The following is a 22,570-nucleotide window of genomic DNA, read 5'->3' on the forward strand; positions in this document are numbered from 1 at the left end:
TACAGAGACAGGTTGAAGAGAGAACAAGCGAGGCACAGATGAAAACAAGCCAGAGAATGAGGAGGAGGCAGAAGATCAGAAGAGATTGCTAGAGTTAGTTTGAGGCCAAGTGGAGCAATTCAGTCAGAGGCAGAGAGAGAAGTCAGATTGAATCAATCAGCTTGGTGAGGCATTTGAGCCAGAAAAACTGAGGTAAGCCAGTCAGACAGAGTTCAGAAAGAACTAGAAAGGGTGAGCTTATTCTGCAGTAAGTCTCCAATAAGGTTATACAGAAGCTGGAAGCTTTCAGGACTAGGTCTAGCTTAGCAGATGGAGGCAGTAAGCCTCTGAGATGACAATTACTTCAGGCGAATAAAGGATACTTTTACACTCAAGCACTGTGACAGGAGGAATGCGTGTGTGTGTATGTGTGTGTGTGTGTGTGTGTGTGTGTGTGTGTGCGCGCGCACGTGCTCTGGTTTTGTGCGTATGCCTGTTATATGTGTATGTACATGTGGGTTAGTGTATATGTGAATAAGCCCCTAGCCTATGTGTGTTGGCTTCCTCAGAGCTGAAATTTTAAGTGTATGCTACTACACCTGGCCTTTTGTGTGGGTACTGGAAATTAAACTCAAGACCTTCCATTTGTTCAGCAAGCACTTCACCAGCCGAGCAGTCCCCTCAGCCTTCTGTAGACACTCTCAAGTACCAGAAAGCCAGTGGGCTCTCAAAGGCTGAGTTGCCTTAGGAATGAAAGACCTCTCCTTTCTTAAAAATAAAACAGAATACATTCACGAGACAGGACATAGTAAGTCAGTGTACACATATGAGGAGTGATGAATGATTAAATCACTGCAGGTGGCATTTTGTTCTTCTTAACCACTAAAAAACAAAACCTTTCGCTAACTTAAGATAAGTGTACATATTTATATAAGGCAGTGTGAGAATCTGATATATGTAAACAATGTCTAGAGATCAAATTGGGGAGATTAAGATTTCCATCGCATCATCGTTTATTTGCTTTGGGGACTTCTATCCTGCTTTATAAATAACCGGAAGACCTGTCATTTGCAGCATCTTTGGGTCCGGGAGTATGTTGAGTGCTCTCCTTCCAGTGCTGCTTTGCAGATAGGTGGCTTATCAGTCTCATTTTACAAAGAAAGGATCTGAAGCTCAGAGAGAAAGGAGGTAAACTGTTTTCAGAGGAGAAGTCAAAGGCCATCCTAAGAACCCCAAACACTGTATTTCAGGCTTCCTCACCAGGTTTAATGACCTGTGGATATTGTCAAACTTTATAAAAGATTCTCCCATTTGTTCAGGGTAAAAACCCTGTTTCTATGCCTTGCTGTTATTATGTCTCAGATATGACTGCTGTTGTTGGCTTGCTTTCTTTGGAGGTTCTGTGACGGATCAAGTGTCATCATTCTGAGCTCCGCTGTCTCACATTCATGTAGAAGAAAGGCAGTTTACTGCCTCCAAACAAGTTTAGATAGGATGGTTTAGCACTGTTTCTAGACTGACATGGAGGAGGGGCTTAGGAGCTGCTGAAAGCTGTCCAAGCTTCATGTCTACACTCCTTCCCAGGAATTAACACCTCACATCCTCTAACAGAAACCATTGTCTCGAACATGGAACCATGCAGTCCCCACAGGGCTGAGTAACATGCTGAGATTAATTTGTTTTGCTGAGGTTAACTTCTTTTCTGAAGGATTCCCAAAGAGGAGTCCAACTCAGAAACACCACTACCACAATACTCAAGTTCGGGTAGACATATGTCTTTGTTTTCCCAGGGAAGACCTGGTTTGTTTATGCTCCTCTAGGGTACCCACAGCACTCTGTATATTCTGATTGTAGTAAAATGGCTAGTTCACACCCTCATGATACTTTAAGATTTGTTCTTATGTTACTATGCTGTGGGTTACTCAGGACTTATGCTGGGACTTTCTTGTTCACATGTTAAGATTTCTTCCACTCTGATACTGCTGCATAAAGAAGGTGGGTAAAGGGATGTTTTTAAACCTCTTTATTTTTTCCTCTCTCTTTATCCAGAAAATAAATAAAAATTTTATTAACCTAATGCATTACTCTGCATACTGTCTTAAAATAAAAGCAGGTTCATTTCCCAGGTGCATGAAATGAAACCAAGCTATTTGACAAATGACAGGACCATGTAGGTCAGACATGACAGTTAACCACAGGCTGAGCCAGGTGACACCTTTTGTTGGCTACTGATTAAAATGAGCTGATATCCATCTTTCTGAGTAAAGAATAAGTCACTGGCACTACAGAAGGGATGGTAATCTTACAGAGAAGGTCAATCAGATACATAGAAATTATTTCTCTCTTTGATGAATTTGCAAGTCACCCAGAGATCAATCACACACCTCACCTACCCACATCACTGTCCTACACAGCAGGAAGGATTCAGAGGAGATGGACACGGGTTTGTCAGAGAACTAGTAAAAAGCACACCACGCTGCGGGCCGAAACAGTTTTGCCTGCTGAGTGCATTGATTTGTGGGTGTCATAATACTTGCATGACAGTAAACAGCATAAATATAAGAAGTAGATATATAATGATGCTTTACTTTTGCCTGAGAAGGGGATGACTAATCTCTCAGATCTCCAGGCGGTGACACAACCACTGATGGATCTTGGTGTATTGTTTAGAGAAGTGTAGCAATACACAGAGGCATGCACTTTGAGATATTGTTCCTCGCTAACTGGCAGTAGAAATCATAGAGGCAGGTGTAAAAAGAACACAAGCACAATGGCGGCTACGTGGCTAGACACCAAGAGCCATCAAGTATTTTATACAGAAGATTCTAATGTTTGTAGCAGGACAGATTCCTCATTTTATAGATGAGGATACCAACACTCTTAAAGATTAGTTTGTCGCCACATAACAGATCTACTAACAATGGTAGCTTTGGATTGTAAAACTATGCCTGTTTCGTATAAAAATTCATGTCTGTCTGTATTCTATGGAAGACCTCACTCTCCCTAGTCTACTTACAAATTTACTCAGCACTTAATTTAAAGACTTACTTTATATGCCTGTGTGTGGGCTTGAGTATATACATAGGCACCAAGTGTGTGTGTGTGTGTGTGTGTGTGTGTGTGTGTGTGTGTGTGAGAGAGAGAGAGAGAGAGAGAGAGAGAGAGAGAGAGAGAGAGAGACAGAGAGAGAGAGAGACAGAGACAGAGACAGAGAGACAGAGAGAGACAGAGAGACAGAGACAGACAGACAGACAGACAGAGACAGAGACAGAGAGACAGAGAGACAGAGAGACAGAGACAGAGACAGACAGAGAGACAGAGGCAGACAGACAGACAGACAGACAGAGACAGAGACAGACAGAGAGACAGAGAGACAGAGAGACAGAGACAGAGACAGAGACAGACAGAGAGACAGAGGCAGACAGACAGACAGACAGACAGAGACAGACAGACAGACAGAGACAGAGACAGAGAGAGACAGAGAGACACAGACACAGAGACAGAGGCAGAGACAGAGACAGAGACAGAGACAGAGACGGAGACAGAGACAGAGACAGAGAAGTATTTAATGTTTAAAGAGGCCAGATGAGGGTTTCAGATGGTCTGGAACTGGAATTACAACTGATTGGGAGCCACCTAATGCAAGTATTGGGAATCAAAGTTGGGTCCTCTGCAAGAACAGCAGTGCTCTTACCAGCCAAACCATCTCTCTAGACTCCAAGTCATGCTTTTATTTTCCAAGAAAGGATCTCCTTATGTGGCTCTGGGTGTCCTACAGCTCTCTATGTAGACCAGGCCGACCTTGAACTCACTAAAGGTGAACTTATTAAAGGTGTGTGCCACTGTGCCTGGCATACAATCATGCATTTTAAAAGATGCTATATTTTCTTTTGTGCATGTGTGTGTATGGTACAAATGGATGTAAGTATGCACATCCAATTGTGTGGGCACTTGTACATGGTGTGTGTGTGTGTGTGTGTGTGTGTGTGTGTGTGTGTGTGTGTGTGTGTGTGTACCAGAGGTTTATGCCTGGAAGAAAGATACTAAATTTTACCCAGAGGTGTCTAAAAAGGTATTTGGTTGTGAATATGTGCAACTTTCAAAACAGGAGAATGACACTGTAAGAGATTCAAAGAATATCAGAATCCCCTCCCAGATTTTGAAAGGGAGATCTTCACCTTGTCTCCAAAGCTCAGACAGCCTTCATCCAGCCACACTCTGCTGTGGTCACAGTGCAGAATCCCGAGGCAGAACTCCTGCCCTGAAGAGCTGTAGCAGTGGAATGCCACTCTAGTGGGTATAGAAGGTTTTATGTGTATTTCCAAGAATGCAGTGGCATAGACAAATGCTTAGAGGATATGGCTATTTGGTCAGCTGCTGGAGTTCTGAATTGATGAGCTCTGAGTAGAGAAAAAGATGGAATAGCTATTTGTGTTTGGAGACCGTATTGAATAACATCAGCATGTCATCAAACACTGGAATTTGATTCAGCGTGGCAACTTGATCCTTTTGCAGATGGACCGGTTGGCAAAACTGCCCACACTGTTTAAATTGTAATTTTTCTCCTTTCCTTTCAGAGATCATAACCTGATTTTTTTTAAATGAATGTTCCCATAATGCAACTCTCTTGCACATGAGAGATTTCATATTATTTTTCACCAGGAAACTGAGTTGTACTCCCAGATAGAATTTTTGTTTTGTAGACTTACAAAAATATTTGAAGTGAGAGTGTGTTGATGGCTTCCTCCAATAGTTTCATAGAAATTTGAGAAAAGAGGCTTTAATTCTCTGTGATGAAGTCTTTTTATTTTGGGGAAGAGAAAACTGGAGTCTGGAGGCTACGCCCTATCCAGTTCACATCACTCGTCACTAATAGATCCAGGACCAATTGACAAGTACAGAGGGTCCCAGTTCTTTCCCCTCTGCTGTGACCATCCTATATTCATACAGTTTCAAAAGGATTATATTTTGGAAGCTGAAGAGACAGCCTAATCAGTGGAGTCCTTGCCTTGAAACTATAAGGACCTGAGTGCAACCCTTACAATGCATATGAAAAACAGCCGAGCATGGTGATGCATGCACGCAGTCCCAGCCCTGTGAAGGCAGAGACAGGTGGGACCCATCAGCCAGCAACCTAACCTACTTAGTGAGTTTCAAGTCTGTTAAAAAAAAATCAAGGTGGATGACAATAGAGAAAAGATACCTGATGTTGTCTTCTGGCCTCTACACACACATACATATAAACCTTCCCAGACTCACACACACACACATTCATTCACCCTACACAGAAAGAAAAGAAAGCTACACATTTTCAAGGTTGTACTCAGAACGTAGCACAGTAGCTACGTTTCTCTTTATTGTTTCTCTTCCGTGCTAAAGCTGAACTGTGCACTTTCCCAGATGGCAATCTACAAAGGTAAGTTAACCAAGAGGTAGAGTTTCGTTGTCTATAATTTACGGTCCTTCCCCACTTTGTACGAGAACTTCTGTACAGAAGACGGTTCACTAATGATTTCCACTGGGAAATGACACCTTGATTTCTGTAGCAGAGGCCTCATACAAACTGTGTCAATCAAGCGTACTACTCAATCAGTTAGAAATATTCATGGAAATGGGAAAATGGGTTCACAGTCTTCTTGTGACCATGATTTCAGTAACACTAATCTACAGGGACCCAGTTGCTTTGACGGTTGACAGAATCCCCAGTCAGCAGCTGGGGAAAGGCAAAGACAGGACTAATTTGTTTCTTGGTGAGAGGTGACAAACCTGCCTTCATTTGCTTCAGATTTCTCAGTGATAATGGCTTGTATTTTCTTGTCCCAATTAAGCACAGACTGCTCCTGAGAAGCCCATGTCCACGTAGAAACCTGAGCTTCTTTCTCACTGATAACCTCTGGTTATAGACACTGAGAGAAATGCAGATTGAGTGTGGAATCATAAATGCAAGGAGTTGGAACATTTCCTTCTCCAGTTTTCTCACATCCATAACAACACAGTCAGCTTTCATTTACCTGATATTTAACAACTGGAAACAATTGAAATAACACAGTTAATTATGATTGGCATCTGCCTCTTTAGAGGACTTATTTGCAACTAGTTCTAAGCCTATATATTTGAACAGGATATTAGTCACTGGACTCCATAAAGCCCCAACACACGAATAAACATAAAGGGGATCTTTTTGCTGCATACTATCTTAGACTATGTTACTTGAGACAATGTTGTTTATATTATAGAACAACTTTTTTAAAAAAACCCACAATGCACTGATGATAATGGCTAAGTTGATGCCAGAAGGGAAGAAAAAGTTCCATGGCAGTCTGCAATTAAAAAAAAAAAAAAAACCAAAGTAAATTATAAGCAGGAGCACATTTTCTCAGGTGTTAGGAAAACAGTAGGGCAGAGATTAAAATCAGGGGATGCTAGTACTTTGGAGACAGAGATGGGAGGGTCTCACAGGTCAATGTTTATTCAGGGAAAGTCCTAAGAAAGTTGAGATGAATAGAAGGCCCTCAACAGGCCACTCAGACCACACATTCCCTTGGATGCGTGACTTCTCTCTGCAGTGTTTCCCCAGTGCAGAGGTCCAGCCAACAACAATAGAAAAATCAGGAATTTTATATTTTCAGTGGCCTACTTGTTTGCAGCTTTTTACCTTTTACTTGACATGAATAAGCCCCTGTAGTTACCTCCCATCTCCTCTGCTCCTGCCCTCTCAGGTCACCTAGAGTTTCAAAGCTCTTTAAATGTCTGTAAATAATGACCATCCTTCCCAATTCTGCCCTCTGTGAGTCTTCTGTAGCATACCCAGCCTGACTCCCCATAGCTGTTGCTTTTATTGTTATCCCAGATGCCACTCTTTAAGCTGACATCAAATCTTAAAGTCTATCTGGAAATAAAGCAACATCCTCCCCTGGTTTTTACTGCCCCTACTGCTCTGGCAGATCTTAAAGGTTTTGCTCTTTTGCTTAGGATGCTGTATTGCAGTCTAGATTTAATTTGCATTTTTAGAAAGCATAGAGTGTAATTGAGCCATCAATTGCTTTATGGTCAACTAAAACCTCTAACACAAGCCTGACCCTGAAATTCATCAGGAGCTTAGAACCTGAATGCAAATCTATATTTATGATGATTAAAATGAAACTTGTCACATTTGGCTCCCAAGATGATCTTTTCAAGGTAATTCTGAATGCCGACTCTGTCATTTAATCTATCCCCTAGTGATTCATACGATCAGAATTCACTCTGCATGTTATCAGCAATGCCCAGTGCTACTGATAAGAAATTTCAATAGCAAAAGGTTGAGGAAGGGAAGTAATAACCAGAGGTCTACTGTCACCAGTGACATTGCTGTCCCCTACACAAGCCATGCTGAGACATTAACCTGCAACACAACACTATTAAAGGTGGGCTGGGGGCTCGAGAGATGGCTCAGAGGTTAAGAGCTCATGCGGTTCATCCAAGGCCACTTGAGTCTAATTCCCAGAACCTATATCAGGTAGCTCACAAACACCTGCCATTTCAGCTCCAGAGATCTGCCGCCCTCTTCTGGGTTCTGATGGTACCTGCATTCATGTGTACATACCAGACACAAACACACATACACATAAACAAATGTTCTTGGTTTTGTTTTGTTTTAAGAGCAGGCTTTGTAAAGTGGCTTAGTCATGTGAATGATTAAGTTCCTTTCAGCAAGAGTTTCAGAGGAAGTCTACCCCTTCCACCTGGTCTGTTTCTTGGACCACATGGCAGCATTGGTACTCTACAGGGATGCAACAACAAAGAGTCATCTTGGAAGTAGGGGTCAGGCCCTCACTACACATCAAGTCTACAGGCAACTCCAGAGACATGAGACACGCATTATGAATGGAATAAGATAATTTTCTGGCCAGCTTTGGTGTGACATGTGACCTAGTTTTCGCTCCTCTTTTACTCTTATCTTCTTAACCATAAAAACATCATAGAAGCTTTTCTTTCTTTTACAGGTATTATTCCTTTAGGTATTTTTCTTAGTAGCAAGAAGAAATAAACATATTTATATGAAAATAAATTTAATCTACTGCTCAAAAATCTATCCTTGTAGGGTCTGGAAAGATGGCTCACCTGTGAAGAACATTTGCTACTTGTGCAAAGGCCCCAAAATCAGTTCCTGGCACCTACAGTGAGTGGCTCACAAACACCAGTTCTAGGGAATGCGATGCCTTTTTCTAGCCTCCACAGACATGTGCACTCATACACTGCACATACACTGAGCAGTACACATATCAAATCAAATAAAATAAAGACAATCTATTCTTAAAGAAAGATTAATGAAAAATAAATTCCTAAGTTTGAACACAGTATCATATCTTTGTGATGGGGCTAAAAGCAAACAGACATAGATTTTATTTTGATAGATATAGATTTATTTGAACCTCTATATAAATATAAAACAAAAGTTTAAAAATGAGGATTTTTTTTGAATGATGGGATTATCTATTTCTTTCATTTTTTGTTTTTGTTTTTTGTTTCTCTATGTAGCCTTGGCTGTCCTGGATGTCCTCTATGTAGACAAGGCTGGCTTCAAACTCACAGAGATCTGCCTGCCTCTGCCTCGTCTAGCTCTGGGATTAAAGGTGCATGCCACCATACCTGGCTTTATATTTCTATAAATAACTAACAGATTTTTTTGTATAACTAATAAGAAAAAATATTGCATGACTAATACATAATACAAATTTCTTCTATATGTATTAATTACTTTCTAAATTTTCTCTGGAGATATAAAAATTCCCTGTGAAGCTGGTGTCAAGATCCCTTCACTCCAATTAATAGAATGTGTTTTATTTTTATTAACAAGAAATTAAAACCACTCGTGCTCTGCTCTACTTAGCTGCTGGAGTCTGCCCAACAGTCATCCAGAGCACTCACCTATGATGAGAGCTCACCTAATTTTTACACTGGATTTTCCTTGCTTTAAAACACTTTTTAAAATTATCATATAAGGCATTAGACATCATCATGGCACTTCTTATAAAGCAGTGCAGTGTGTGTGTTTGACATTCTCCCTTCTCTCTTCTCCCGCATTCTTGGCTGCTCCTGATTCCCTTTGAGGCCTCTTCCCAGATCTATTCTGTTTTTCTCTTTCACGTGCCATGTGTAGGTTCTGCAAGTGTCTCGCTTTTGGGTTATTGCTTATAGTCCCTCTGCCTGGCATTACTTTTGCTTTTAACTCTTTACCCTTACTAAGACTTAGTTTCATTATTTGAAACTTTTGTGTATGTTGGTGTGGGTTTGTGCACTCACATGCAGTGCTTGTGGAGCCCAGACAGAGGTAACAAATTCCCTGGAGCTGGAGTCACAGGCTCTTGTGATCTACCTGACACAGGTGCTGAAAATCAAACCTGGGTCCTCTGCAAAAAAAGTAAATTCTTTTTAACTGCTAAGCCATCTCTCCAGATCCTACTTTTTTTTTTTTTTGAGCACATATATGTTATTATGTGCATACCTGTGCCTGTGGATGAAGGCCAGAATGAGATGTCTAGTATTCTCTACCTATTAATCTATGTCAGGATCTCTCCCTGAACCTGGGGCTCATGTTCCCTCTCCTAATTTGGACACTAGGAAGCCCCAGCAACTGCCTTGTCCCTCCACAGCTAGGAGCTAAGGTTACAAGTGTTTGGGAGAATACCTAGCTTGTATCTGTTGATCCACGGTAAGTCCATTCTTCATGATCAGATGCTCTTAACTTCTGCATCATCAATACTCCCTCCTTTTTCTTTTATTAGTTTGAATTTTATTGATCTGTCAATATTTGCTTAGCTTTCATCTTTATTCCCTTTGCTCTTTTCTCCTTCCTCCATGTGCCTTGTATGCTGTCATAATTAATATGGATTGCCAATTTCATAAGATCTAAAAGCACCTAGTAGATGAACTGCTGGGCATATTTGAAAGGGACTTATAGATTGGGTTCATCAACGAGGGAAGACCCATTCTAAATGGGGGCAATATCAATCTGTGGATTTGTGCCTCAAGCTGAATAAAAAGGAAAATGCAAGCTTAGCATCAGCATTCATCTATCTCTGCTTCCTGTGAAACAACGGGACCATGCTACCTCAAGCTCCTGCCACCATGGACTTCCTCTATGATGGACTGCACCATCAAACTGTGAGCCAAAAGAAAGCCATCTTTTTTTTAAGTTGCTTTCATCTCGCCTGTTGTTATGGCAATGAGAAAAGTTACTCTACCCGCTCTTTGAATACATCTGTCTTGGCTTATCAACTACTCCTAGATCATTAACTCCTATCCTTGCAGCTTTTGCATAATTTAGACATTATCTATAAACCTAGTTAAAAAGGAAAATTCCTGGGTCTTATCCCTGGATCTTCAGGCTACATATGTTTGGGGAACAGTTGGGGGTTGCGTGCTTATTTTAAAGCTCCCATACTGTTCTGCTGCCTGTGGTTGGGGTGCACAGTAGCCTGTGAAGGAGATGGCTAGGTACTGTGTACCTTTTGGTTGCCTCACATATTGGAACTGCACTAGAGAGTCCCTTCAGCAACAATCCTGGTCATTATTCATAAATATTCTTTGTCTTATGCATTAAGGAATGCTGAGGCAAACAGCAGTGGTCAAATATTGTTCCTACACTGTATGGAAACCCAGTAGAGAGAGACAAATGTTATATCAGGAATGATCAGGGTAGGTTTAAGAACTTATACATGGAGGGGAAGGCATTGTTGATTAGACTCTGTGCATCTTAATTTGTAAAGTAGAATCCGAGCTTTTCCTGCTTCTACAAACAGTTATACTTCTGAAGCGGGAAAGGGAGAAAGTCAATAAGATGACAGTTGACATGTTCTCCAGTCTGGGAAATCTTCAAAGCAGAAGTTGTTAATCTTTCCTTAATGGCCTATCTTGCTTTTTTGCACACTGATTATAGACCTGCGAGAAGGCCACAAGAAAAGTCACTGCTTCTCTACATGTTCTGCCCGCATTTCCTCTCTTACACCATGAACCCAGGAGCCTCCTTTCAGCTCCTCAAATGGATGTATAACAGAGACAACCATTTTAACCTTTTAGAAACGGCCCCTGCTAAAGCAAATCACAGAGAGATGATGAAAATGTTAATTAACTTGCTTTCATCTCGGTCAGATTCTGTATTTAACCTCAAGGCCTAGAGTCTTTTGAGTGTTTTTCTAAGATCTGATTGTATATGACAGCTAGAGAAATTCAATCATGGTTTGGAGAGCCTGTTCCTTTGGGAGAGTCATGCCCATCTTGCCTCTGGTGCAGAAAACAAATGCCAAGGAAGGAAGGGGAGAATCACTTGTGACTTCTTCGGGCACATTTCCTTTCTGGTTCAGGGTTTTTAAGAGACCAAGCCTTCTCTTTCAGGGTTGGGAGCAGGTGTTACATCCCTCTATCCATTGGGCCACCTCTCTAACAAAAGGAGAGGGGTGATTTAACAAAAACATACACACTCCACACGCCCTCTGCTTCTGAGACACTGTGTGACCACGAGAACTGCCTATCTGACAGAGTAAGAAACCACGTGGAGTTCAGAGACAGAAGCAGGAAAGAGGATGGCTAATTTTGCTCTGCTTTTTATTTATTAAACAATTAGTTGTTTAAAATCCATTTCCGCTAAGGAAGTAAACATTTAATGAACTGAAAACCCAAACATAAACCATGTCTCTCCTTGGTTAGAGGAACAGCTCTGTGGAAAGATGACTGATGTACCCTAAAAAGATACACATGAGAACGATGAATTTGTATTTATGTGCTTAAAAATATATAACTTTAATAATGCTGAGGATGTGTGCGGAAGTGGTAGCAGAGGTAGCTCAGAGATCTATGCTTTTAATATTAACTTTCTCTTGAGTAAGAATTTTATCACATTAATAGCTAAATCATACTGATTGTAAACCAACTGAAATGAGGCAATTAGTATGGCCTATGACAGCCATGAAGAATGAAATGTGAGTTTTCCGACGCAAGCCAGATGGATATCTTCAATATATTTCTTATTATCTGTTTGTGGTAATAAGTTCAATTAAACTGAATCAGTACAACACAAGTGTCTTTGAATGGCTGGAAAAGAAATTAATTATGTGCTTCACATTTAATGAGGCTCCAGAGTCATATTGTGTTGCCTTTGTTTGTTTGACTAATTCTGACTGTTAAATGTTCATTAAGGAAAAATATCCATTATTTTAACCTACCTTTTTTTTTTAACCTTAAAAGAAAGCATTTGTACAGAGCTAGTTAAGGACCTTTGGTATAAAAGTTGAGTCTGGTTTACAATATGAGGGCAAGAAGAAGAAATTTTCAGATCAGCTGTCTAGATGATATCACCCGCAGTATGGAGTTCTGATCTGACCTTTTAAATCTGAGATGTTTCAGAATCACAGCAACAACTTGCCAATCCTCTTGTGTACATTTCTAGAATTAGCAGTTTTCAACACATTTTCACCCCTTTTCTTTAAGAATATATGTTTACAGTCTATGCAAAAAGATTATAAGTAACACAGCTAAATGCTTTCATATAAGAACACTCAATGTCCATTTTCCAATAATGTATATTTATGGTACACATGTATTTTCTGCTTAAAAATTACATGGTATTATTTTATATTACCAACTTGGTATTTAGGTACAATACATAATTTAGATAATACTGTTTTTAAAATGGTTTATGTTGTTTCATCTCTTTGCATCTGTGATTTCCTCTAGAGTAGGTATCCAGAAATAGAATTCCTGGTCCACAGTGATTATGTGTTGTGAATTTTATTATTCAAGTGTCTATTCTGGTTGTATGTGAATAGCATTCCTGGTTTTTGGTTACCATTTTCCTTCCACACTTACCAAGAAAGGCTATTGATTCCTGTTGCTAATCTTATATGTAAATTAGTTGAATGCTTCAATGCATTTTGTGATTATTAGCAGTAAGGGTGATGCTTCTTTTTAAAATGGGAATATATCTATATATTGGGTGATGCTTCTTTACAAGCTGGCTGGCTCTCTGTGTGTCTAGTACATGCAAACCAAGGATGTGATGGAGATGCATCTCTCCACCCTAGATGCTTTCCCATGAAAGAACAACATATAAAGAAGTATAAGTCAAAGGATATTATTTTCCTCCTAGGCCACGGATGGAGACGTCAAGTGCCCACCAGATGTGGCGAAGGGCCTCATGGAATATAACCTTTATAAGCTTAAATATCAGTGCTACAAGATCTCTTTTATGGTAGATTTGGTTAAAAGAAGGAATCACTATGTCCATAGCTAGTAATGCTAATGTCAGGTAGTTTGTGAAATCTTAGTGTCTGTTGTCAAGGTCCTCATGAATGTCAGAGGATATCATTATGTCCTGTGTCATTAGATTTCCAACTCTGTCAAGCTACTGTGTACATGGGCAGACCATGAGGTTCAGCGGCCTACATTTTCTCTTACTACTTTAGATAGTGGTAGAATCTACTACTGACATGTCCCGGCCACTGTCATTCTATGGAAGGATCTATTATAATTAGAATTTAGCACTTCTAACCAACAAAGTTTTCCTTCCTACTTCAGGTGTCTTGGGTCATAAATTGTGTTAATCCTATTAGGAAGGCCTTTAATTATTGCCTGGATATAATTGGTTCCAGTGGAAGACATCTAATTAGGTCAAAATATATTCTGTCATCAGGGTCTACTGTTAAAAGCTTTTGTTGTGTGTTAGCAGCCAAATGTCATTGCTGGTTACTGATTTCTGATTGATCACCAGTCAAATTTTGACAAAGTCTTGAATCATTTTACATGTAATATATAGGCTGCTTCAAATGCATTCCTCAAAATGGTTCCAGCCGGAAAGACTATCTTCCATTCATCTCTTCATGTAGACGACAGTTGATATTTCTCAATGTCCCATTGAGGTAGCACAAAAGTTGAATCTTAGACAGACCACACTAAAGATATTGGAGATAACCTAACCTTTGCTTCTGAGAAGACATTTCCTTTTCTGTCTTATATGTGTGCCGTCTCAGTTAGGGTTCCATTGCTGTGAAGAGACACCATGAGCAGGGCAACTCTTATAAAGGGAATGCTTAATTGGGGTTGGCTTACAGTTTCAGAAGTATAGTCTATTATCAACACAGTGAAAAGCAGGGCAGAGTGCAGGAAGACATGATGCTAGAGGAGCCAAGAATTCTACATCTTGACCTGCAGGTAGCAAGGAGCTTGCCTCCACAGTGACACTTCCTCCAACAAGGCCACATATCCTAGTAGCACCACTGCCTACAGCCAAGCATTCAAACACACAAATGTATGGGGGCCATTCCTACTGAAACCACCACATGTGTGTATACACATATAGGTATATAAACATATACCAATACATGTATTATGTGACAGAGTCACTATAAACACACACACACACACACACATGCATGCGTATGTGCATGGATGAATGTACTTGAAGAAGCTGTGGTTTCTGAACATGAATAAACTTTTGATGAGGCAAACAATGATCACTGTGTCTGGCAAGAAAGCAATCAATTGAATGTTCACATAATCCCTGGAGCACCTTCAGTGTGCAGGGCTGGAAAGGAATGCAAAATTAGGTTTTCCTTGAGAGTATATGGGGTCCGAGTGAAGGCCTACAGAAAACTTTACTTCTCACATAGTTCCTTGAAGTGAAAATTAATTTTTGTCTTATTGAGAATGTGATTCTTTGTAATGAATTAAAATAAACAGATGCACAGAAAGAACTCTTACTCTTTGGGTAAAACGACGTTAAACTTTTATGTTGGCTGATCTCACAAGAAACACCAATGCATTAGTAAAGGAACAGCCTGGGAAAAATGCAAGGTAGAAATTTAGCCAGGCGTGGTGGCGCACGCCTTTAATCCCAGCACTTGGGAGGCAGAGGCAGGCGGATCTCTGTGAGTTCGAGGCCAGCCTGGTCTACAAATCGAGTCTAGGATAGCCAAGACTACACAGAGCAACCCAGTCTCAAAAAACCAAAAAAAGAAAAAAAAAAAAAAAAAAAAGAAAGAAAGAAAGAAAAGAAAAGAAATTCAGCTGGATTAGGCTGGTCACAGTGGGAGGTTTGTGTGTTCAAGAACCCCAGTGAGTATACTTCACATTGTGGGGTCTTCCAAGCATACATTTTTTTTTTTGTCTTAACTGTATGAGGCTCCACAAATCCCATAGATTTAAACTGAATGCTTTGTTTAGTGACTGGCCAAAGTGAAAGTTAATGACCTATATTGTCTCATTGTATTTTCAGCCTATATCCAAGTTATGAAGGTCACTCTCCTGACACTGGAGTGAAAAAAGAGTTCGGGAAAGAAATCTCTCTGCCATCTGCAGCTGGTCATCTGATAGGAATTTCCAGCATGCAAAGTTAGCAGGAGGTGCAAGCAGAGCTGTGTATGAATAAGAGGATGTCTCGCACCAAGTTTTGAAGGATTAGTTAAAGAAAAGCTACCCAAAGAAAAGATCCACATATATCCAAAGGATTGAACAGGAAATACTTAAGACCGTGCAGGCCATGAGGCAAAGTTTGTGTCTTAACAACTCCACATTCTTGCTGCAGTATAAAAGCACAGTTATGTAAACAAATGTTCTGCCTGACTTCTAAATATACTTTATTTATGAATAGTGAAATATCAATTTAATAAAATTTCTACATTCGAAAATATCATTTTCTCAGTTGAACCAGTTGGACAAGTGCTTGCTATTCTGAGCTTTGGGGCAGACAGCAGGCAGAGGGCTGGGTACAACCCACTGGCCGTGGTGTTCAAATCCTTACATTCTCTAGCTCAGGTAAGTTTAATGAACAATTGGAGTGCTCATTTAACACGCGGCTTTTTTCAAGTCTTGTCCCTAAACATGAAGACACAAAAGGTTAGAGGCAGGGCCCAGGAGGCCTGCCTCCAGGAGACGAGCTCTACTCAGTTCTCCCTTGCTAGGGAACATGGACAAAGTCCTTCATCTGTAGGAGACTGCCCGTCAAAGCACAGACTGAAACCACTAACTACAGTCATACAAGGTCACTCTGGAGGTAGTTCAACAAGATAACCATGGTAATCACAGCCATAGCTTAAAAGCTACATTTCATGTTGATCCCTGGAGGTGATCAATAGAAGATAGGATTGTTATTAGCATGGTTATCTTGTCCATCTGCAGACAAACACTCTCAAGTGCTCTGTTTTAGGCTTGGACTTAGAAATGCTGGGCATATAAAACCTATGTAGCTACGACAACTGCTTTGATCACACTGCCACCTCTGGCCTGAAGATTAAAAAAATGAATTAACGAGTCCATACTGCATGAAAATTAAACTGGCCATCCTCATAGCTCTTACTAATGTTGCCAATCATAAATGCATATCATTTGTTTAAAGGTAAGTCAATACTTTCTGTTAGGAGTGGGGGGGTCTGATTTAAGAAATGTTCTTGCTTAAACAACAAACCAAATTCTAAGTATACTACAACTACCATAAAATTAAATCAGTAAGACTTAGACATTCAGACAGTAGGAGAATAATCAAGAGTCTCCTGGGCACCTGTCAGAATCCTGCAGCCTAGAAGCCAGCTCATGCATAATCTGAATATTTATCCCCTAGATGGATACTTGCCAGGGATTAATTTAAACCTCCTGTCTCGTGTAGAGATGTGCCCCCTTCCCTCCCCTACTTACTGACCCTGTGTCTGAAAATATCTCCCTTCATCCTCTCTCCAAATAGCTGGGCAAGAGGTAGTGAGTAAGAGAATTGAATTTTAAAGGAGTGGTTAATGACACAATTATTGTAAAAAAAAAAAAAAAAAAAAAAAAAAAGGTTAGGAGGAAATGTGTTCTGATGTATGATCTTCCCAGAGTTCGAATCCCAGACATATGAAGAGATCAAAACGACCACAAGCACTTTTTAAGGTTAGAGAGCACCCGTCTCTGATAAATTTCAGTCCCTTTGTAGAGCTGGAAAGTGAATTAAAATACAGCAGTATCTCCTATTCCAGGCTAAATGGCTACAACTGCACTAAAGGTGTGTGGCTCGAGCATTTGATGTGGAATTGAGTGCTCGGCACAGTTCATGCTGAGTTCAGAATGGTTTTCCTCTGCTTTTACTGTGCTTTATGGAGCAGATTTCTCAATTGCATGTCTCAGTTTATGTTAACGTCCTTGGTAGAGGCCTGGCAGCCTAGCAGTCCCCAGTACACACAGGCACTGCCCCCTAATACCAGCAGAGGTCAGACTCAAGCCCCGGAAGGAGACAGGAGTGCTTCCTAATCACCTTGGGCTGTACTTAAAGGTAACAGGATTCTTAACTTCCATGACCATACTGATGAGACGAAGCTCATATCCCCATGCCTGTATCACAACAACACAGGCATCCGAAGCCTAGCTGGGGACGCTGATCTATCTGAGTGCCAGTGAGTAAGTCCAGAGAGGCCAATGAAAGACATGAAGTGGGCACTGAGCTCCTGGGCTTGGATGACCTGACCTTACTGTTCATACATGAGCATGTCTGCCTTCCTCTCCTCTCTTTATATTACCCATGTGCCTTTTCTCCCAGGACTTCCTCTTTCTCATATTTTTCTGAAAATTTTAGTGTGTGTGTGTGTGTGTGTGTGTGTGTGTGTGTGTGTGTGTTCTTACATGTGCAGGTGTATCTGTGGGTGGTATACATGTATGTGCAGGTGGGCACGGACATTGTACACATGTATATGAAGGCTAGAGGCAGACTGGATTCTGTTCTCTGGGTGTGATCCACCTTGTTTTCTTGAGACAGTGCCATGCCAAGTAGGCTGAACTGGCTGGCTAGGGAGCATAAGAGATCTACCTTGCCTGGGGATTATATGTGCATGTCACCAGGCCTGGCTCTTGAAACCTGTATTCTGGCCACTGAATCCAGGTCCACATGCTTGCAAGACTAGTACTGTACAGATGGAGCCTTCTCAGTCTAGTACTTACAGTTAGAGTGCTCTATGCACACCTTGCAGGATGTCTTCTGACCTTTTAAGCTCACTAGAGTTCTCTTGAAAATGTCCTGGAAGGTCTGGTTCCAATCTTTAACTATATGCACACCACCCTGCCTCCTTTGACATGGCCTCTTGTAACAATGGATATTTAATACTCTTATGTATGCTGACATAGTTAAGTATATTTTAACATTTTTTGATTCATTGCTATTGACAGAAAACTATTGTTTTCCTAACACACATTGAAGCACATGATTGCTAAAATGAAAAACACTTAACTGCGAACCCACAGGAACTCTTGTACGATTCTTGAGGAACTACTGTCCACATCTAATTAGATGGCAATGAATAAATTATTTAATTTATGAAGATAAGTAAAATCTATTATCTCAGTAATATTTATATCTATACAGAATATGAGGTGGCCGTGATACACTTCATCCTGGTATGCTTGGAAGCTTTGCTCTGTGGCACCATACAAGATGGCAGCAGAGAACTGAACAGTTGGTTGGGAACCATTTCTTCATCTTTCTGGTGGCATCTCCAGCATCAGAAGGCTGTTGAGAAAATACCCTACTTTCTACAGTGCAGCAGGGAAATATGATGTCTGTATCAGTATGTCTGTAACCACCTCTTATTTGCCTTTCCTAATTACTGTACTGGGTGAGGAACTTCAGTAAGTGTCCAATGACTTAGAATGTGTGTGTAATAATTTTACTATAATATAAATAACACCTCCTATTTCCAGGTACCCCTACTTATTTCCTTTTTTCAAAGATAGGGTTTCTCTGTGTAGCCTTGGCTGTCCTGGACTCACTTTGTAGGCCAGGCTGGCCTTGAACTCACAGAGATCCTCCTGCCTCTGCCTCTTGTTTACTTCTTAATGTGGATCACCACAGACACATCAACCATGCCACGCTATTATCTCCATTCAAGCTGCTAATCACGTACAAGGTCATGGAGATAGTAAGGAGAAGTGGGAGCTAAGCCACATCTCTTTGACTTTAATCCTGGTCTTTGATTGTAATTTAACATGGTGTATTATTGCCTTGTATTGGCACAAGGGGGAACATCATTCTAACAGGCCTGAGCTTAACTAGTAACTGTCTTGGAAAGCTTGGCCTCTCTGTCCTGGTCCTAGTAATCACTAAATTTCCTCTGGCAGCCAACGACCATACATTACCAAAGGTCTCTAGCTGGAATTCTATGCTATAAATATTACCTTAGCCACTTTTTCTTTTGCCCAGAGAAACAGAGCAAACCCACAGTCATATGTCTATGATACTGGTATGGAGAATGCATAATAAACCAAAATAATTGGACTCCAGCTAAACACAGATCTACCCCTAAGTCTTTTTGACTTTCAGTTCTCCATCTGTACAGATAAGGATATTCATGGTTTAAAAAAAAAAAAAAGACTTTTCAAGATGACAACAAATTGTTAACCTCCAATGACCCTGACATACATAATTAGGTGATTTTTTTAGCTTCCTGTTTAAATTATAATCGAGGTAAATATTCTTTTTGAATATTTTTCCTTTCCTTGGGCTATCTTACTTCAGAGAGGAAGCTACAAATAAGTCAGTAAGGAAGAAAATGAAGCAGCTTATCAGAATGCATTACATATCAGCAAGAAAAAAAAAAAAGGTCTCCAATTTTACCTGTAGAACTAGGGGAAACCTGGAGTCAGATTCCTAGGCTTAAGTCCTTCCATTTTTGGTGACCTCTAACAAGTCACCACACTGAGTGTTATTTTTATTAGTCAAAGCACCACCGAGTTTCCTGCAACTGAAAAATCCTAAGACCGACTGTGCAAGACAGGAGGTGATAGAAATTCAAATGAAATGGAAATTAAGATCTCATCCTTTACAATCCTCAGCACTTCCAGCAGCAGTGCCGTCAAGCTGGTGTTGGGACAGTTTCACATCATACTCTGTGCGAGGAGCATAAAGGACTTTCAGTCGTGAAATATAGAGCACCCAGACTAAGACATGAGGGGCATTTTATTTCCGTAAAACTGACAGGGTTGGCTGGGTGACTTAAGCAAAGCACAGAGGTGATCAAAACCCTTTATTACTTGGAGAAGCCATATCCATATCTGTGACTACCCAGGGCAGCTCTTTGTAAAACTGCCAGTGTCGTTGTTTAAACAATGTTTGCTAAAAATAGTACTTGAATCATGGGTTTTTAATTTGTTAGCGCAGGGTTCCTAGACATGAATTTCAAACCTATAGAGACTTGAAAGAAATTTAATTAAAGGACTGCAGATAACATTTGTTACAGTACTATAATAGACACAATGGCTGTAATTCTCAAATTGTATTGGACGATGCCGAAATAAGATAGCCTTTCAATCATATTCATTACCAACGGTTCTCGAAGAATTGTTAATCATATCAAGCTTGCTGTGATGAATTAATCTAGCCACAGTGCTATCTATACATATTAATATGAGCACTGCCACGTCTAGAGAGTCTATTCTTAGAAGACACGTGGCCTCTCTGAGTTAGACGTTACCTTTCACGATCACATTCCCAGTACTGCTGGCACTTCCGAAGTGGTTAGTGGCTATGCAGGTGTAGCTTCCAGCATCAGATTTAGTCACATTGATGATTCTGAGGTTTCCATCTTCAGAAATGGTAATTCTGAAAGCAAAGCAAATAGGTAAAGTGTTATCTCATGAGATGCGGTCTCTGCCATTCCGCGGCCTTTCACACTATAAATCATAGTTACGTCCTTTGACAGCCTCATCTGTTTTTAGGAGGTTTGTCTACATATGCATAAGCATTATTGGGACATGTGATGCATTTAAGACTTTCACTAGTTTTCTTGCTAAACACACTCTCAAACCTTGGTTAAAATAGCATCTCTCATTCTGTAATACCTCTGATCATACGACACCAAGGGAGATCTTGAAGACCACCATCAGGTTTAAAACAGCTAAGGAAAAATTAGGAAAGGGTGGTGAGGAGATAGCTTAGCTGGTAAAATGCTTGCCACAGAACGCTGAGGGCCTGGGTTCCATTCCCAGGACCCATGGGAAAAAAACTGGTTGGGACATCATGAGCTTGTAAAGGCGGTGGAAAGGCAGCCGTAGGTGGATGCCTGAGGCTTAAGGGTTAGGCAGTTTCAGCCAGCTCAGTGAGCTTCCAGGGGAATAAGAAACCTTGTCTTAAAATACTAAGGTGGGTGACCAGCATGTGAGGGTGATACCCAAGATTTAACCCTAGCCTTAACACTTGTGTCTTCATGCCTGCTTGCTCTCACATGCTCTTACCCTTACTCCCTCACATCCTCGTGCCCATGCCCTTTTTCCATCATGATCTCTCCCTCTCCCTCTGTCTGTCTGTTTCTGTGCCTCTGTGTCTCTGACTCTGTCTCTGTCTCTCTCTCACACCCACACACACACAGTACACACATACACACACACACACACTCACACACTGTTCTCTTGCTTCTTCTTTTATGTTTTGCCTTCAATGACCTTTAAGCACAGTGGTCCCCTACAAGTTCCTAGAGTATTTCAGATCTCTTTCTACCTCGGGGCCTTTATAGTTACAATTCTGCTAGACTTGTACATTGCCTCCCTTTGTCAGTTATTTGTTCCTTGTCCTATATCTTCTGAGAGCAGGGGCAGTGTTCACCTTATGATATAACTTGTATCTGGCATACTGGGTAGAGGTTACAAATGACCTGTAAACTGTTGTTAAGTGGTAGAATGAATAAGTATATAAGTAAATTCTACTCTAAGAACTGTCATATGTTATGGGAACTTGAGTGGCTAAACCAGTGGGAGTACTAGTAGCTATTTCAGCCAAGGATCTAGAATGCATAGAGCTTCACTTAAAAGAAATTTTGATTTTTATTTTATTTTATTTTTTCCTCCTTTATTAATTTAGAAATTTTGATTTTTAAATAAACATAACTGAAGATTTAAATTTACTGTATTGCAGATACCACATTTACTATCTTTTGCATAATGAAGCTACAGGTCTTCTCAGACATGTTCCAGATTCTATGAACAAGTTAGCTAGCACGTGGAAAACAAAGGATGCTGGAATCACACAGGCGATTTGTACACCACATATGCCAGCTCTGCTTGCTCATCTTTGTGACCTTCGGTCTCCTTATCTATGAAATGGAACTTATTAAAATAAACCCGAGTGGCTCTTGGAAAAAGCAGGTTCTATGGAATTTCTAGCACGTTTATCAGCCAGCAATATCTTTCATCTATTTGTTTTGTTGATTATTAATCCATTGATTGATTTTTTTTTTTTTTTTTGAGAAAGAAACACACTGTGTAGCCCAGGCTGGCCTTGTATTTCTGACACCAGTGCTAGGACTACTGTAGATGAATATACTAAGACATCTATTCTCTTTTGTTTTGAAACATGGACGATTACTTAGTCACTTCTACATATGGGGGGTTGGGACCTACAAAACCCTCTTTAGTACTCTCATTTTATAGAGTAGTTAAGTCAGCCTGTAAATAAACTGAGTCATCACAAATCAGCAGAGAAGGCACAGAGGGGAAGCTAGAGTGTTGTGGTTGGGAGAGTCTGGTGGGTGGTGGCTGTGACTGTGTTGCTTTCTGCTAGAGGACTGGAGTTTGGGGGACAATGGTTTGTCGGCTGAGATAGATTCCC

The 22,570-nt window shown here is 40.5% G+C and overlaps 1 protein-coding gene across 10 annotated transcripts in view; it reads right to left on the reverse strand.

Annotated features, from left to right (window-relative positions):
• The window catches only part of LOC311588645 (contactin-4), a 980,815-nt gene that overhangs the window by 61,180 nt on the left and 897,065 nt on the right, over window positions 1–22,570 (reverse strand). For all 10 annotated transcript variants that reach the window (XM_084766525.1, XM_084766531.1, XM_084766522.1 and 7 more), the window contains one exon: window positions 20,442–20,569. In XM_084766525.1, the coding sequence (XP_084622651.1) occupies window positions 20,442–20,569 (128 nt within the window). The remainder of the gene's footprint in view (window positions 1–20,441; window positions 20,570–22,570) is intronic.

Source organism: Acomys minous (assembly GCF_964271855.1).
Source record: "Acomys minous genome assembly, chromosome: 17".
NCBI classification, from domain to species: Eukaryota; Metazoa; Chordata; class Mammalia; order Rodentia; family Muridae; genus Acomys; species Acomys minous.